Raw genomic sequence first — 17,404 nt, 5'->3', positions numbered from 1 at the left:
TTATAGCAGGCGGACGGACGGTCATGTGACGCCAGTTGCAGGTTTTTGTTGTTTTGTTACATTTTCTTTCCAGAAAAGACTCCTGGATTCAACCGGAGCTTTATTTCACCAGGAGACAGACACAAAAACCCAACAAGAGGCACAATCGCGGCTCCGGAGAGAACCTGAGGAGGCGTTTCCAGTCATTTCCTGCCAGACTTTCATCAAAAATTCATGCAGCTCAGTGTTTCGTCCCTTTCATCCAAAAAAGAAAAGCCCTTTCTTTTCAGAATATAAGAATGCTACTTTCACAGTGTTTCAGTGTCTCACTGACCAACATTCGTTCATAAATAACCGACATGTTTGACATAAACACACTCACGTCATTTGTAAATATATGATTAAAAATCCAAGTCTCTCGGGATCCGAACCAAATGTTGATTCTCTTCCAGTTTCTGAATATTTCTTCTTCCTGCTCGACATAAGCCTCTTTTTTTCTGTTTGCTGACAGGCTTGGGGGAGGGGGATCATGTGTCTACATCTTAAAGCATTTTCAGCTGTTTTTTGCTTTTAGTGTGTCGATCATCAGTAGGAATTGTATATTGTGTTCGACTTAAGGTCATTTCTTTGACAAAAGTACCTAGATTTTCTCCATAGCTATGATATTCTGGTCCGAATCTGCGGTCCTTGTCTTCTTGAAAAAGCGAGTATCTGGATTTTGACAGATTTCAGCAGCGTGGCGTTTGATGTCAAGGGCCTCACCCTGCAGGGCGGGGGTGGAGTCGCGCTCCCGGCTTCTACATGGTGAAGACGCATCCCAGCCGGTGAACCGTGAGGCCGATGGTGCCCGACAGCCGCAGCTGCCGCTTGAGGAAAACGCCCACCTGCTCTGCGTGCAGGATGTCGCAGAAAACCCAGATCTCCCCACGTTCACGCTGGATGTTGGCGTTGCACGTTGGCAGCCTGGAGCTTTGCACCGCCTGACTCACCGCACGCCATGCCTGTACACGCACACACACAAAAGCAAAGGTGTTTGGGTCAAAGCTTTTGGCCGGGAGCCGTAAAGTATGAGACAGAAGCCCCGGGCGTTCCAGGACTGCCACGTCTTCTGTTCAGGGAGGCGACGGCTCGTTCTTTATTTTCATAAGATCTAGCAGGTTGGCGGAGGGCGGAAGTGGCGTCTGGCTTTCTGTTTCGGAGTGGAAACACTGGCCTGTGTGAAAGCGCACGGGTCAGCTGACCGACGTCCTGAGAGCAGCGGAAAAATCCACGAGACGGATGTTCAGATAAAGATCGTTCGCAACAAACATCTTCACAAACATCAGCTCAGCGTTTTCACATGGTGGAAACTGAAACCCGGGTCTGCGGCTTCCTGCGCTCATCACCATGTCCATTAACCCTTTCACATTTTCTCAACAAGACTCCAGCGCCACCGAAAGGTACGAGGAAAAAACATCAGAGCGATTCTGAATGGAATATTTCACTCTCCTTTAGTATCTTTAACCTAATTCCAACATTGTGTATACCTTCTCTGAGGTCAATTCTACTTAAGTCAGAGATTTGGAAGGTGCAAGCATGCAATGGAAGTGGTCCATGGCGCCAGGGCCGGACCCTTCGTGTTCTGAGGAGGAACCTGACCTGTTCAATGTCCTGCGTGGCTCCACAGTTCAGCTCCCTGACGACCCACCGGGCCCTCTGGCGCAGGTGGAGTTTGTGCACGGACACCGTGTGATGGAAGTCTCTGGACAGCGAGGGCGCCGAGGCCTGTGGGACGCTCTGCGCCAAAACGCTCCAGGAGCGTTTGAGCGGCGAGGCGCCTGGCAGGGGGTGCCAGGGTCCGGCCGCGCCGCCTCCCGCTTTCTGACACGGACCACTCAAAGTTTCAGAGACGCCGTCTTTCTGTGTTGGATCGTCGGGCGTTTTCAGGGCCGGGGATGTGCGAGGACGCCCCCAGTCGGTGCTGATGACGGGCGGGGGTCTGGCGGGTCTGAGCGGCGGGTGGCGCTGTGCCGTGGCAGGAAACCAGGGGGTGAAAACCGGAGGGGGCCGGCAAGCGAAAGGCTTCAGCAGCTTCTCTGTGTTCTTTATCAGGGCCGAGAGTCCAGCTGGTCCAGGCCGGTAGTGAAGAACCACATCCTCCATCCAGGCACGTCACATGGCTGAACCCCCTGCCCTCACCCTCCTCTTCATCAGTCACACCCTCACTGGCGGGGCAGTGTGGACCCTCTTCGTTGTGACCCAGTCTGAGGCAAAGGGACCTTGGCCACCTGCAAGTTAGTCAACAACATCACAACAGTTAATCCAGTAAAACAGACTTATTACTTTCAAGGCTTAACTCGTTGTCTAGGGCAGCTAGCAAGCGGCTCTCCAGATTCTCCAGGCGCTTGACGTTCACACCTTCTTTGGGCTGTTCCCTTCAGGGGTCGTCCCAGTGTATCGACTGATCGTCTGCGCCCTCCTTCCGCCATCCATCCATCCATAAACCTCCTCTCCACTCAGTGTCTCCAAACCAGATCGCATGGTTGCTCTTCTCCACTATCCTTTCATACTCTTTCACACCTGACACTTTTCTCTCCCCTCTCCACGGCTCTGGACTATTGACCTTCATTTAACTCCTCCACCTTCTTCATCTCCACCCCTGCAGCCCGATCGTACCTCAATATCATGACTAACAGGACCGGAGGAAGCCGCCGGCCGGACCCTGAACGGAACAGTCTCTCCTGTCCGGCTTTGTTTTTAGCTGCCGCTAGCGGTAGAAGCGCGCTTAGCTTAGCTTGTTAGCTAACTCCATCTGGGTAACGGACGTCCCAAATGTATGTTTTTTTCAATCTTTCTCTAATGGCAGCCAACAGTTAGATAAACCAAGTCAATTTAAAAAACCCATCAAATCAAATAAAACACCCGGCATATTAAACGACGCTGAGCAACTAGCCGTTACCTTAGCTCACGGGCACCTGGACCGGCTTTCCTCAAAGGAGATTCTCGCAAACTCTCGCGAAAGTGGAGTCGAGGACGACTTCCGTTCCCTTCATTCTCCAGTTTTCAGACAAAATGAGGCTTAACAGTCACCTTCCTCTTGTTTTCACAAGCTTTCACTTTAGATGGAATGTTTGAAATGCCATTGAAACTTTTTTTTTTTGATTGAATGTTGTCGTGTTTATGATGGTTTAGTGTGATGACTCTTTCTTTTCAAATGTATGCTCTTTTTCTCGCCACATTTTTGTGAGAAAAAGATTTGGCTCTAAATTTTCCTGTAATTCTTTCCAGGCAGGATTATCGTCTGCATTTTCCCGGTAACTTTTTAAATAATTTATTTGTTTGGCAGTTTTGAAATCAGTTCTTTCTACAGGTACATTACCTGTACCTGCAAAAATAGTATGTGAATATTTTGCATTCCAGGTATTTTTTCATGGATAATCAGTTACTTCTTTAACATTTCCCAGCCATTCTTCAGTTACTTAAATCCTGATTTTCAGGATTACCAGTTTTATCAAATAAATTAGTGTCTCAGTTATCGTTATTGTAACAAGCAGCAGCGGGTGAACAGAGAACTGGCAGAAGAAACCACGCTGACGAGACTGGTAGTTTGTCAATAGGACATTTTATTTCATACGTCTGTTGTCTTTATTCAAATTACAGTAATATACTTGCTGAGATGACCACCGGCTGCAGCCTGACAGCTAAAACTCACAGCTGTACTACTTGAAGCAAACTCTTTTTTTTCCTTTTTTTTTTGTCTCCTTTTTTAAAATAATCTTGCAACAGAAAGAAGCACATATGCCATGAGATGTGTGGTGTGGTCAGGTAGGTCGGGTTTTTCTAGTGCTGGTCTTAAAAAAAAAAAAAAAAAAAAAAAAAAAAACAGAAAGAGAAGAAAAAGTGTGTACATGTTGTAAAAGGATCAGAATATGGCACATTTGGTCCACGTTGGTAGTTTATTATCTTGCTTTAAAAACATGTCATAAACAAAAAGAAAACAGTTGTTTTTCCCCAGAAGCAACAGCATTAATGACAGCATACTCAAAAACACGACTGTAGGGGGCGCCGCTCAAACTTTTTCTTTTTGCTTTTTTTTTTCTCTTTACAGCCAATCAGTTGTTTTCTTTTTCTCCTGGGTCCTAATATTATTATTCATATCTTCTTTCCAACCAGAATGGGGAGGGGGTGGGTGGAAGGGGTGGCGAGCGTTGTGGATGACAGACAGGGATGGCTTCAACATTCACAGGAAGTAGTCGGGAGTGCGTCTGGTCACATGGGGCTCGCCGCGGCGGGGGGCGGGGTCGAACTGAAGGCTGAGGAGAGAAGAGACGCTGCTTAGTGAGGGGCTCCTCGGGACCCCAAACACCCCCTTTCCAAAATCCGTCCTCGGTCAGAGGGCCTCGCAGTTCAGAGGCGGTGGAACGGCAAAAGGAGAAACATTCAACAGCAGCTGGAGATGAAGCAGGCCTCAGCCTCGGACACCCCCGTTCTACGTCGAGTGCTGGCGCCAGAGGAGCGCAACGTGTCGGGAGCGCACGGATATTCTCTCGGCGGGGGCCAACAGGAGGCCGCTAACGCCATATTCATTGTGCACCTCCATCTGCCATGTTGGTATACATCAAGTCACATGACTGTGCCGTGGGGGGGGGCTGTCTGAACCCCACTCGGGACCAGTATGCGTCAACGCAGCTGTAAAATGCCATTTTAAACGGCTGTGAGTGAAAACAGCGTTGATATCACATGACTTTCACTCTACCGGTCAGGGTTCACATCAACCTGAGCAGGCAGTGCGGTTGTCACACTTGAGGTGGTACTAGTGCACAGCATGTGATCGCATACACCTCACTGAGGATTGCCTGGAGTCCCACACGGGAGATGAAGGTGTGTGTGTGTGAGAAAGACACTTACAAGGAGTATTTGAGGGTGTCGTCCAGTTCCATGATGGCTGCCTGGTTCCCGCAGCGGTAGCAGTAGTTTGGAGCACTAAAGATGGTCACCACGTTCTTGTCATGGCCCCAGTTGTAGCCCTGGACACACACACACACACACGAACACACACAGACACACACACACAGACACACACACACACGTCAGGTCCGGTCCACCAGAGGTCATGTGACCCAGGGTGACACCTGCTGGATGTCAAACTGATATTCAAACTGTTCCTGATGTTGATTGGAAAAAACTATGGAGAAAAAAACTGCAGTTTTTTCAAATAAGTATACATTGGAAAAGCGGAGACAGGACTGTCCATTCTTTTAAACATTAAGTATGTCTTTACTGGGGAAAATACATTCATTTAAACTGCATGAAAACAAAGAAAATGTTCTGCAATGACAAGAGCCAGCTTATGCAGCATCTGACCCGCCGTCATAGCTCAACACACGAGGAGTCGTTGCCATGGAGATGGCGCTCAGGTTGGTGGGCTCCGCCAGCGCACTCCAGCGTGTGGGATCGGACCGGAATAGAACGAGAAAGGGCCAAAGTTGATCATTTTCCATCCGAGAGGCGCAGCATGTGAGCCGGCGGCTCCCCGGCGCCGGGGGAGGGAGCAGGAAGAAAACAAGCACTATCCGTGACGCGTCCCTTTCATCTTCCAGTGAAGAGGTCCAAGTTTAAAACGGTATGAACTCAGCTGCAAGTGTGCGTGTTTGTGCATTACCTCCATAACCAGCTGATGGGCGCGGGACACCAGGGTGAGACCGTTGGCGTGGTTGAAGGTTTCAGAGATGTCTTGTCCAAAGGTGTAGCCAGCACCTCGGGGGGAGATGCCCCACCCACCGCGGTCATCTGGGTCCGACCACAGGAGGTCACACATGGGGCCCTGGGGGATCAGGGGACAGGATCACTGGAGTTACAAACCCTGGACTAACACCTGAAACAATCGACGACCTTGAAAAGGATTAAAGGTGATGTATTTTTGGGGTTTGACAAATGGTTAGAAGGCCGGTGGCTCAGGGTGTGTGTGTGTGTGTGTGTACCTCATGTGGGACTTCCTGCAGGCGGTCCAGAGCTCGTATGTGATCCAAGGTGTCTATGGAGGGAGACAAACCTCCATGGAGACAGAAGATCTGACACAAGCACACAAACAGCACTGTCAGCATGACGTAATCAGGCGTTTGATGGGTGCGGCAGTGCGCTCGGCCCGCCCACCTGTCCGTCGACCAGCGCGGTGAGCGGCAGGTAGTCGAACAGGTCTGTGAAGTACTTCCACACGTTGGCGTTGCCGTACTTCCTCAGGCACTCGTCGTAGAAGCCGTACACCTGCGTGATCTGCCGCGACTCATGGTTCCCCCGCAGGATGGTGATCCGCTCCTGGAAACGCACCTGGAGGACAGACAGCCGTCAGCAGGTCCGCCAGGCCAGCGTCTTTACGGCCGCCACACTTGTTGAGCTGATGGCGGGCGAACCCTCCGCGGCAGAGCACACGCCCATCCGACGGCAACGGCTGCGGCAGCCGAGGCGTCCCAGTGAGGACAGGGTAGTTACGTGTCAACCGGTCTAAATATGAGGCTTTATCACACCATGCTGTTAAAACCTCCTGGGCTTTTCCTCGGAAAGCCTGCCAGCCTTTCAATGTGGAAGCCCCAGTAGAAGCCCATGATGCAACAGCTCTGTGGCTGAGCCTCCCCGTTTGGTTCATCACAGGGATCACATGACCCCCCGCCAGGAGGCACCGGTGGCAGCGGCGTGCTGAGGAGGGCTGGTGTGTCCTTGCAGCGGCGAACCAGATGGCTGGGGGAACGTCCCCGGGCTCGGGTCCAGAAATACACCCCGACAAACCCAGACACTGAGCCCTCTGTTCGCTCTATCAGCCCTCCATCAGCGACACACACACACACACACACACACACCTCCATCATCTTGTGTATCTTCAGCCAACGGACTGGGATTTTCCCGGGGCACACAAACATCGGTGGGACACGGCGGTAAAATGGAGACAGCAGTTAGAGAAGAACTGGGGACATTTGCTCAAACTCTGATATGGCGATCCAGGAAGAAATGGAGGCGTGTATCTGCCGGGGGGTCCAAGGTCAGTGAAGGTCATGGTGGTGTTCAGGTGCCGGCCCGCTTACCTTTAACGTGACGAGCAGCGTGACCGTCTCCACCGAGTAGTAGCCTCTGTCCACGTAGTCCCCCATGAACAGGTAGTTGGTGTCGGGCGACTTGCCTCCGATCTTGAACAGCTCCATCAGGTCGTGGAACTGACCGTGCACGTCGCCGCACACCGTCACCGGGCATCGCACCTGCGGGCCGACAGCGGACACACACTCACACACACATCTGGAGCCGGAGACCCCCTACATATGGCGCTAGGTCACTAGTCTGACATGACTTGAAGCCTCACACTGCAGAACCCAAAGCTTTTCAAAGATGAGGAACCTTCACCATCACTGTTCCCTCCCTGGTCGCTTCTGCCGGCCGGACAGGATGTTGCCTTCCAGAAACGATGGTCTAATTCTTCTTTTTTCCGGCTGATTTTGCATTTACTTTCCTACCTGAGGCTATCAGACTTTTTAATTCCTCTCCCTTCAGCCGCAGGGAATCTCAAAATCTTTGTACGAAAGACCTTAAAACACTTTATAGCCTTGACTTGTTACTTTGACACTTTATAGTTTTATTTGTATTTCTTATTCTTCCCCCATTTTTATACAGTTTATACAATTTCCTACTATTATTTATTATGGTTATGTTTTACTTGAAACTCCGGCACAACAATTTCCTTCAGGATAACTAAAGTTGTTCTTATTCTTATTCAGAGAGCTTCCTCCCTCCTTTTAGGCAGATCTTAAGACTGGGATGGCGACATGGACACGGCGTCACCGCCGTCGCAGGCCAGCGGCCAAACAGGATGTGACACAGGCTCAGACGGGAGGGTAATTGAAGCAGAAACGGTGTCGCTGAGAGGAAGGAGGAGAGTCGACTCCCTAATTCAATCAGGACGGCGTCTGAGGCGGCGGCTGGGCCGAGGCAGCCTTTCTCTGGAACCAAGGTGAGATACTGCCGGGCTGTGAACGGGAGCCGAGTCTGTCGTTCGACGCAAACGTCACACACCATCTGCGGGGGGGCCGCGAGCCGGGGCTCCGCCGGCCTCCACGTCACGGGAGATGACTGGAAAAGCCTCAACGGGAGTCGGGAACAATTGATTTGATCCCATTTCAGGCCCGGCCGCTATCAGATATAGAAACCCGGACACCAGCCCGGCTGCTAGGAGGCATCGATCTGGGAGGAGGTTCGCCGGCGCTCTGCGGACTCTGGTCCTGACAGAGGACGCTTCGGTCCACTACGACCTCAAACCACCGGCTAACAGGCTGAAGTGTTGTTTCTCTGCGGACGCAACTTTGCGACAAAAAGCGGGCCTGTCTGACCGATCCCTCGGATCAGCCCGACTCCTGCAGCGGGTCTGGAGTTAGATTCTGGGAGGTCAGACGGGCCGGAGCTCCAAGGACCCATCGGCCGCCATCGATACTGATCCGTCTAATAAAGAGACTCCAGTGTTGGACGTTGTCCAGCCCTCGATGCTCTTGGCAGTCAGTGCGCAGCTACGGAGTCACATTTCTGCAGAAACGCGGTGTTCAGCAGCTTCTCACGAGCCCCTGTTTACACTGCAAACACTAAAACATCTGATTCCCTCCAGAGCCGCCAGTCATGTGACCAGAGGAGGAGCCGTCTGCAGCCACACAATGAGCCCACATTAACATTTATCAATATCCAGCATCTCTCAGGAGGTCAAGCGGGAATGCCCACGTTAACCCGGCTGATTGTGTTTTAGTTCCTTACACTCCAATCAGCTGCTGCAAGCTAATTTAGTGGTTAGCGATCCAAATGAACTCAGCCGCCCGTCAATCGCTCATCAATCAACCAAAATTGGAAGAGGTGACGGGCCAGGCGGCGTGTCAATCGCATGGATCCGTTCCACGCGGTTAGCTAGCATAGCAAAGACGCATTAGAACCACGTGACTCTTTCCCCCCGTTGGGGTTCCTTCTGGAAGGTGGACTCCCGTCTCTAAAGACATCCTGGTCCTGGGTCGGGTGGGAGCTGTCCTTGACTGGGATGCGGCCCAGGGGTGAACAGACCGGGGCGTCTGGTGCTTCACATGAACAGTGTTCTGGCTAACATGTCCCTGCTCTACAGCCTGCAAGGTGCCACCATGAAGCTCCTTCTCACCTCCTGAACGTTGGACTCCTTGGTCAGAATCTCCTTGGCCTGGAGAGAGAAACAGAGTTTATTAGTCAGCTCTGACAACAACACCTTCGCCAAGAGCGCCGTCATGTGACACACACACACACACACACACACTCATAAAATAGATATCTAGATTAACATCTTGTCCTTTTGACCGCCTGCTTATTGCAGATGGTGTGTTTGCGTCCAAGGATTACAGTTCCCTCTTGTAGAACATTGAGCCACCATGTCACAATACCAAGCCGCCTCAATGAAACCCTCTCCTGTGGGACCGGGACTTTGCTGCCGGAGGAAAGTGTGGAGAAATCGGCCTTTTAGCACATAACTTTTTAGACTGGCATTGTGAAGACTCAAATGTAGAATCTGAGAGCGGGAGCTCAGTTTGGCTGCGGGTGTCCACCATCACGTCTGCAGGGTCGCCGCCCTTTAAAGATCTCCTGACCCAAACCTGCAAACTTAATAGGACGAGTGTTTCTCCATCATGGCGGTGCGACTGTGGGCGTCCGGCTTCAGCACAGCAGAGCTCAGTTTGTATCACCCACTGGTGAGACTGACTGCCAGCGCCTGATGAGGAAGAGCTGCTCCTCCTCCTCCTCCTCCTCACCCCTTCACGTCCACCTCTCAGTCCGTGTTTAAACTTTAGAGGATAAAAGGAGGTCCTTTTTACAATAGTGGGCTCTCCATTTCTATTTCAGCAGAAACTCCGAGCTGTTCTGCAGCAGCTGATTCCATTTGACATCTGGATGACTTTGAGGATTATATTTCTATCCCTGTGATGTTCCTTAGAGGTTTGTGATCGGCCCACAAGGGAACACACATGGATCAGGATATGGGTTCCTGTCATAGGAACCCAACGGGTTTGACAGAACTCATCTGTCCAAAGTCCGTCCACATAGTCATTTCTAACCAGTTAGTTGAGGACTCGGCCAACGTGACCCTCGGTTCAAATGGACACCCGACTGTCCAGGATCTGTTTGAGGAATAAAGAGCTCTTTCCCATCAAATGTGGAAGCCCTGAAACATCCAAGCCCCAGCGGCTCGCGTGACTCATGGATCAGACCCAGATGTAGGTCAAAGCCCGGGACTGGGGGGCCGGGGCCGGGGCTGGGCTACTGGGCACCATCAATAACATGGATTTGATTTTGAATGCTTCTTAACCTCTGAACCAGAAGTCGACGCTGACCCGCCGGGATGAGGAGGGACATCAGACACAGGTTGGCAGGGACTCGGAGGCCTGACAAGTCAGAGGAGCTGCTCGCTGCTTTTACGGCCCTTCTTTCCCATTCATTTCTTCCAGTGGATACGTCCAAGTCTGTAAAATCTGCGAGGCTCACTGGGTTGAGATATTTTTAACCGAAGCAGCAGGCTCCGTAATATCAGGACCAACCCCCTTAACAGGCACAAATTCCACAAGTTTACCTGAGAAGCCAAGCAGTCGGCTGGCAGAGAGGAGGCAGGATCGCCGGCCCAGCCCGTCTCTATCTGTCCACGCCATGATAATATCTGACAGTACTGGATTTCTACGGCACCTTGCATGCGAGCGAGCGAGCTCCGAGGGCTCGGCAACAAAAGGGCAGTGTGTACGCTCAGAGTGGAACAAGGAGAAACAATGACGCTCGCTATCAAAGAAGAAATTCAACCGCTGAAAACCAAAATGATTTGGAGTCCTGTGTTTGATACTTTTTGAACTGAGAATTCTCAGGTCTTTACAGGAGGTGATTTTCTGCGTCTGTAAGGCGTGACAGAACAGGTTAAGGGCCTGTACCCGAACACAGCTGACTCAGGCTGTGTGTGTTGTCAGGGAAACTGTTTTGATAATTAAATGACCACATATGCAAAGCAAACACCGACTGAAGAACCACCTATCGAGCCCATTAAAGTCATTATTAAAAACCTCACACAACCGATGACTTTACTCACTAAAATCATTTTGATTAACTTTCGGTGTCAAAAACACGGTCAGTTTTGCCAGGTAACAGTTTCGGAAAATTAAGATTATTTTGTACCATCTTTCACTTTTCAAATCACCTCAGCTGGCATACACAGCACACAAACAAACAATCGCACAACTCAGGGGGGAGAGTCCTTTGGTCCTGTTGTATTCGCTCCAGGGGTCTCTGTGACAAAGCAGAGCTTCGCATCTATCACAGTAATATATGTGTGTGTGTGTGTGTATATATATATATATGTATATATAAAATGACGTCCTTCCACTAGAAGCGTAATGTGCAGAGATATATTCTGCATGCATTTGATGTGGACGGGTTTTGAATGAGCTCTCTTCATCCTCTGCTCCCTCACAATGGCTCCCCAAGATTACCGGCATTTGATATTGAAATCAAGGTGGATTAAAGAAGTGTTGGAAATAATCCCCGGCAGCAGACGGACTTCTGCCCCCGGGTCTAAGATGGCACCAGTTGATTTTAACTCGATGTCCGCCAGTGAAAAATGCCCCGTGGAGGTTCGGACCGGCGCGGCTCCACGGATCCGGCCGGACGCGCCTCGATCCCGGACCCGGACCCGGACCCAGACCCGGGCTCCGGGCTCCGGGCAGACAAAGGCTCTTTGTGGCGCACACAGAAGGTGCACTTCTGGCGCAACAGCCCGCGGGTGACGTCCGGTGCCGAGGCTTGACAGCTTTATGCAACAAAACGCTAAATCGATAAAGTCAGGGCGCGGTGCGGGTCGGAACCCCGACGTTTCGCAACCGCCAACGGGCGATCGACGACTCAGACGAGCGGATTTGAGGGCAAAACAGCGGCGAAACCCGGGTCCGGATCCTGGTCCGGGTCCGGGCGCAGAATGGGACCGCGTTCACGGACGACTGTGAAAAGTGACGGCATCTACTTGCTGGAACTGAAGTCAAAAATATTTGAGGCCCACGTTTCCTATTACATAAAAATGGCACACGTCGATCTATATCACGATTTACTCCGAGTCTATGGGACACAAATAGATACGCAGATCGAAAATAGAGAAAATAAATGTAGTGTTTTCTGCTCGGCCACGATGAAGCGGCAAGATGACTGGTCAAAGACGAGGCTTCAAAGAGCCGCCGAGCCGATGGTTTCATTCCAGGAATTAGTCGGAGCCGCGTACGCAATGTAGGCCACCGCGAAACGAGGTGGATGAATCGGGAAAACAGGGACTTGCGTCGCCCACTTACCTTCTCGCAGAGTGTCCGCACTTGGTTTTCCGATAGCTGCTTACACTCGTTTAGCTGTTCGATCCATTGGTCTAACTCCTTCGTGAAAGATTTGTCTTCCATGACAGCCGCGGTAGCTGCTAAACTAGCTGCGTTAGCTACCTGAAAAAACTGGCCTGTTTCAACGCTAGCTGCTTTAGCCTTTAGCTCGTCGTATTGTTAACCCGGTCCAGTCCTGCCAAACCGGTTGAAAAAAAAATAAGAATTGGACCTAAATTTAACGAGATGTTCGGTCGATTTCTATCATGTTAAATCACCGACGTTAGATTACTGACGTCCGAGGTAAGTTGGTATCGCCGGGGGGAGCGAAAAGGGCTGAAAGTCCCCGATGCGGCAGACCGTAGCGGTGGGAGACAGCGCCGTCGCAGAGGCTAGCTGATGTGCTAAGCGGGATAGCCACAATAACATCCGGGCATTTCAGCGGCAGCTGCAATACGAACAACAGCGACACCGCGTGGCTGAAGGTGGAACTGCGGTCTGTCCGCGGATGTCCGTCGGTCCGGGGAGCCGCCGTGGGTCTGGTAGGCCTGGTGGGTCCGGGGATCCACCGTTGGTCCTGGAAGGCTCCGAAGGTCCGGGGAGCCTCCGTGGGTCCGGGAAGGCTCCGTGGATCCAGGGAGGCTCTGTGGGTCCGGGGAGGCACCATGGGTCCGGGGAGGCTCTGTGGATCCGGGGAGGCACCGTGGGTCCGGGGAGGCCTGGTTGGTCCGGGGAGGCTCTGTGGGTCCGAGACGGCACCGTGGGTCCAGGGAGGCCTGGTGGGTCCGGGGAGGCTCTGTGGGTCCGGGGAGCCTCCGTGGGTCTGGGGAGGCCTGATGGGTCCGAGGAGGCTCCATGGGTCCGGGGAGGCTCTGTGGATCCGGGAAGGCTCCGTAGGTCCGGGGAGCCTCCGTGGGTCCGGGAAGGCCTGCTGGGGCCGGGAAGGCCTGGTGGGTCCGGGAATGCTCCGTGGATCTGGGGAGGCCTGGTGGGTCCCGGGAGGCTCCGTGGGTCCGGGGAGGCCTGGTGGGTCCAGGGAGGCCTAGTGGGTCTTGGAAGGCTCCATGGGTCCAAGGCCTGAGCCCAATTCTTACTGACAAAAATTATTTAATTTTCGAATTTAATTGAACTCTTCTTTGTGTTTAATGTTGGACCCCAAATCTACTTTTGTTTTACTTCCTTCCTCAGCAAATCCATTAAGTTTATTCTCAGAGAACTAAAGTCAGCAGGAACTCTGAAAAATCTGCACTAGATTATCCATAAGTCAGCAATAAATCAAGTTAAAAAAATTAGAGAGGGCGGGACCTGATCACAACGATAAAAATCCTAAATTCAAACTAAAAAAATTTGATTTGTTCCCACGGGCCAATAAATAAAATAAAAATGCCTGATAACACCAAATCAAACCCAGGAATGACCATCTAATTTGAAACAAAGCACCTATGAAATGAAAAGGATATGCAAATTTCATCAATTCCTAACGTGGCAACTTGACTTGTTTCTTTCCTCGAAGATGTTTCACATCCGATCTTTGTGCCAACGTCCATCAGACGTATGACAGCGCACAACTCTGACTGTCCTGAGGTGCATCTGTGCTGCTTCCACAACCTAACAACCTCAGCAAGCTCACTACCCCACCCATCCACACATCATGGACTAACTCTGCTGTCCTTCTTATCCTTGTTGGTCCCAGCCCACACACATCCTGCCTAATTTTGTTTTTTTTTATTCTTTTTATTGCTATTGTCATGTCATTTATATTGTTGTTTAGTTCTGGTTGTGTATTTTTCCCCTGTACTGTTCCATTATGTTGTCCATCATTAGCCCTGATGTTGCTGCAGTTGTTGTTGTTGTTCTCCCTGCTATCTATTTATTCGTAGATGTCTTGCCATCCTCTGTCTTCTAATGTCTCTCTATTTAAATTTGTATTCATATTTATCTCATTTTTTCTAATTTTTGACATTATAGCCGTTACGCTGCTGTGACAAAAGAAATTCCCCTACAGGGATCAGTAATGTTTATCATATATGACCGTGACCTGGGTGTTTGAGAACCCTCACAGACGACCTTCAGATAAGATAAGAAGATAAGAACAACTTTATTTATCCCAAAGGAAATTGTTGTGCCAGAGTTTCAAGCAAAAACATAACAATAATAGATAATAGTAGGAAGGAGGGAGAACCAGGCAAGAGGTCTGGAGGAAGACCAAAGAGAAGATTTATGGACGTCGTGAGAGAGGATATGAAGGTAGTTGGTGTGAGAGAGGAGGATCCAGAGAATAGGGTTAGATGGAGAAGGTTGACTCGCTGTGGCGACACCTGAAGGGAAAAGCCAAAAGAAGAAGAAGTAGAAGTAGGAAGGAGGGAGAATAAAAAATACAATAAAATATAAATTGTCAAGGTTAAGGCTATCAAGTGTTTTAAGGTCTTAAGTACAAAGATTTGAAGATTCCCTGCGGCAGAGGGAAGAGGAATTAAAAAGTCTGATAGCCTCAGGTAGGAAAGACTTCCTGTGGCGTTCAGTGGAGCTCCTTGGTGGTATCAATCTAATGACATGCAAATTTGAGAGGAAGTACCTCAGAATGAGTCAGAAATTGCCCCGAGTGCATGAAACGCCTGTAAGACATGTGACGCTGCAGACCTTCTTCCAGAAGCAGAAGAAGAATCCAAATGGAAAGACAAATGTGTAATGCGTCCTCCAGGCCGCTAGGGGGCAGTGTAGATCCCGCACCCCCTCTCGCCCCGCCCAGAGAGAGAAGAAGAAGAGGCTGTTCTCCGGTGACATGTAGCAGGCAGCCGCCGTGCGCTCCAGGCCTCGCTGCTTCCTCCGTTTACGGTTCAACGCCAGCCGGGTTGGGAGGTGTCTGTTACCGGCCAGGATTCAAACACCTCGACCGATCCACGATGGCTCATCTCACGGAAAACCCCGCCGATAAGGAGCGGTAAGGCTCCGTGAGGGCCGGCGGCCCGACGAGGCTAAAGCTAACGGCGTCCATCTCCCTCACACGAAATTCCCTAGCAGAATGATTCATTTAAGGAAAACCGTTGATTACGGGTAAACGCAACGGCTAAACATGGATGTAAGTGTAACATTCTGATGGTTAAGGACAAGTTTGTCAATCGGTAGACATTTGGAAGGGCCCTCAACTTTTAATCCGGTTTCAAACCTTTTTATTTGCTGAATCTGCTCCTGAAATCGATGCACAGGGGATCTCTGATAAATGACAGAAACTTTAGGAATAAAACAGGGAACTCCATAACCTGCGGACAAGTAAGACCTTGTTATTATACTAGTTTCGATAGCACGTCTGCCGGGGGTGGAAAGCGTCCGTTTTACTTGTTTATCCGTAATCGCAGCAGATGTTTAAATGGCGGAGTCTCGGATGAAGTTTGTCCCTTCTCGCTCGCCGTCCACCGGGGCTGCTAGCATGACGTGGGACTGCCTGCCAACACTCAGCACAAGTGTTTATGTGCAATAAAATTGTAAAAATAAAGTACAAAAAAAAGAGTCAATATACTGATGGCTGCAAGTGAAGGTTCTATTGGCCATGGACTTAGGAAGTTTCATGATTTAATTTATCTTCAAAAGTCCAGCTGCTGTGAAAGAAGGTATAAGAAAACTGAAAACCATGAGTGCACAACCTCCTTTCAACATCCGACCACGCTGGACATCAGTGCACACCGACCAGGTCACTGACATGTAAAATACCGATGCATGTACTTGTGTGTGTGTGTGTGCTCCAGGTTCATCTGTCTGTATCCCGTCTACATAAACAGTAAGAAGACTCTGGCTGAAGGCCGAAGGATCCCTGCTGAGAAGGTGACACTCAGTCGGCCCGGCCCTTTTAAAACGGGGTCTCTGGCATGTTCTCTGCATGTTCTCTCCCAGCTATCTCTGATTTGAAGGACTGCTATTTGTCTGGCCTGGAGTGGACCGTGCCACTCCAGATGCTGGGTTCCTGGGGGACGTTCTCAGGCTTTGGACCTATCGTGTGTGTGTGTGTGTGTGTGTGTGTGTGTGTGTGTGTGTGTGTGTGTGTGTGTGTGTGTGTGTGTGTCTGCGTGTGTCTGCGTGTGTCTGCGTGTGTCTGCGTGTGTCTGCGTGTGTCTGCGTGTCTGCAGGCGGTGGAGAACCCCTCCTGCACCGAGATCAGAGACGTCCTGACGGCGGCAGGGATGAACGTGTTTGTGGAGGTAAAAACCAAGAATGCTAAACGGTCACGGTCCACAGGTAGAATCACTTTCTCCAAATCATCAGAATGTAGAAGAAAGTTCTGATGAAGCCGGAGACGATCGAGAGGGTTCCGAGCTGGAACCCTCACCGTGGGAACATCGTGAGTGTGACTGACAGATGTTTCACATCTGGCATCTGTTCCCAGAACAAGATGCACCCGCGGGAGTGGAACAGGGACAGCCAGTTCAAAGGTCGCGTCCGGGTCCAGATGAAGGAGGCCGACGGCGCCCTCTGCCAGGAGAAGTTCAGCTCCCGTAAGGACAACCGACGGCGTGGCGGCGGCGGCGGCTCCGCGTCCCCGGAGAGGGTGACCTTGTCGTGACTTGGTTCCCCGCAGGTCGAGACGTGATGTTCTACGTGGCCGAGATGATCCCCAAGCTGAAGACTCGAACCCAGAAGGGCGGGGGAGGGGACAGCGGCTCCCAGCAGGGCGACGGCGGCAAGAAGAGCAAGAAGAAGAAGAAGTAACCCGGACACGTGCGACCGCCGGTCTCCTCTGCCGGATGTCTTTCTTCCTCGGACCGTCGGCCTGAGAACCTCGGAGGCGGGAAGAGGCCGGGAGGCAAAGACCAAGCTACGTCAGTCAGCTTTTATTTTCAGTTGAGTGAAAAACCAAACAAGCGGCGACTTTGTGTGACTTTTCACCCGGAGTTTTTCGGTTCGTAAAAAGTCTGAGACCTCAGAGCGTCGAAGGGTCCCGTTTGCTTTGAACTGTTCGGTTTTTGTTGAGAATGATATTAAAACAAGGAAATAAATGTAATTTTTTTTAGTTTTGATGCAGCTGGACTTATTTGACAGAAGCCCTCAACCCTCTGGAGGGAATACGTCCTTTTCTGGGGACA

General features: G+C 50.8%; 3 protein-coding genes across 4 annotated transcripts; 1 reads left to right on the top strand and 2 right to left on the bottom strand.

The window, feature by feature from the left end:
* Window positions 1-98: 98 nt before the first annotated feature.
* Window positions 99-2,964, bottom strand: shld3 (shieldin complex subunit 3). 2 transcript variants are annotated; one of them, XM_086169755.1, is made up of 3 exons: window positions 2,918-2,964; window positions 1,618-2,246; window positions 99-980 (listed from the first exon to the last, which is right to left on the bottom strand). In XM_086169755.1, the coding sequence occupies exons 2-3, from the start codon at window positions 2,119-2,121 to the stop codon at window positions 777-779; spliced, it is 708 nt and encodes a 235-aa protein (XP_086025881.1). In that variant the 5' UTR covers window positions 2,122-2,246; window positions 2,918-2,964; the 3' UTR covers window positions 99-776. The 2 variants fall into 2 exon arrangements, with proteins under 2 accessions (XP_086025881.1, XP_086025882.1); XM_086169756.1 differs by lacking the exon at window positions 2,918-2,964 and adding an exon at window positions 2,377-2,911.
* A 599-nt stretch (window positions 2,965-3,563) lies between these two features.
* LOC147221197 (serine/threonine-protein phosphatase 2A catalytic subunit beta isoform) lies at window positions 3,564-12,739 on the bottom strand. Its single transcript, XM_086169374.1, has 8 exons — window positions 12,312-12,739; window positions 9,128-9,166; window positions 7,035-7,205; window positions 6,112-6,285; window positions 5,940-6,029; window positions 5,621-5,782; window positions 4,867-4,985; window positions 3,564-4,271 (listed from the first exon to the last, which is right to left on the bottom strand). The coding sequence occupies exons 1-8, from the start codon at window positions 12,411-12,413 to the stop codon at window positions 4,199-4,201; spliced, it is 930 nt and encodes a 309-aa protein (XP_086025500.1). The 5' UTR covers window positions 12,414-12,739; the 3' UTR covers window positions 3,564-4,198.
* A 2,346-nt stretch (window positions 12,740-15,085) lies between these two features.
* srp19 (signal recognition particle 19) lies at window positions 15,086-17,331 on the top strand. Its single transcript, XM_086169376.1, has 5 exons — window positions 15,086-15,270; window positions 16,073-16,148; window positions 16,451-16,522; window positions 16,708-16,816; window positions 16,900-17,331. Exons 1-5 carry the CDS (start codon window positions 15,233-15,235, stop codon window positions 17,028-17,030), a joined length of 426 nt encoding a protein of 141 aa, XP_086025502.1. The 5' UTR covers window positions 15,086-15,232; the 3' UTR covers window positions 17,031-17,331.
* The last annotated feature ends 73 nt before the right edge of the window (window positions 17,332-17,404 follow it).

Source organism: Fistularia commersonii, chromosome 22 (assembly GCF_037954325.1).
Source record: "Fistularia commersonii isolate RoL2024-O1a breed Wild chromosome 22, RoL_Fcom_v1.0, whole genome shotgun sequence".
Taxonomy (NCBI): Eukaryota; Metazoa; Chordata; class Actinopteri; order Syngnathiformes; family Fistulariidae; genus Fistularia; species Fistularia commersonii.
This window is presented reverse-complemented; position numbering and strand designations above follow the sequence as displayed.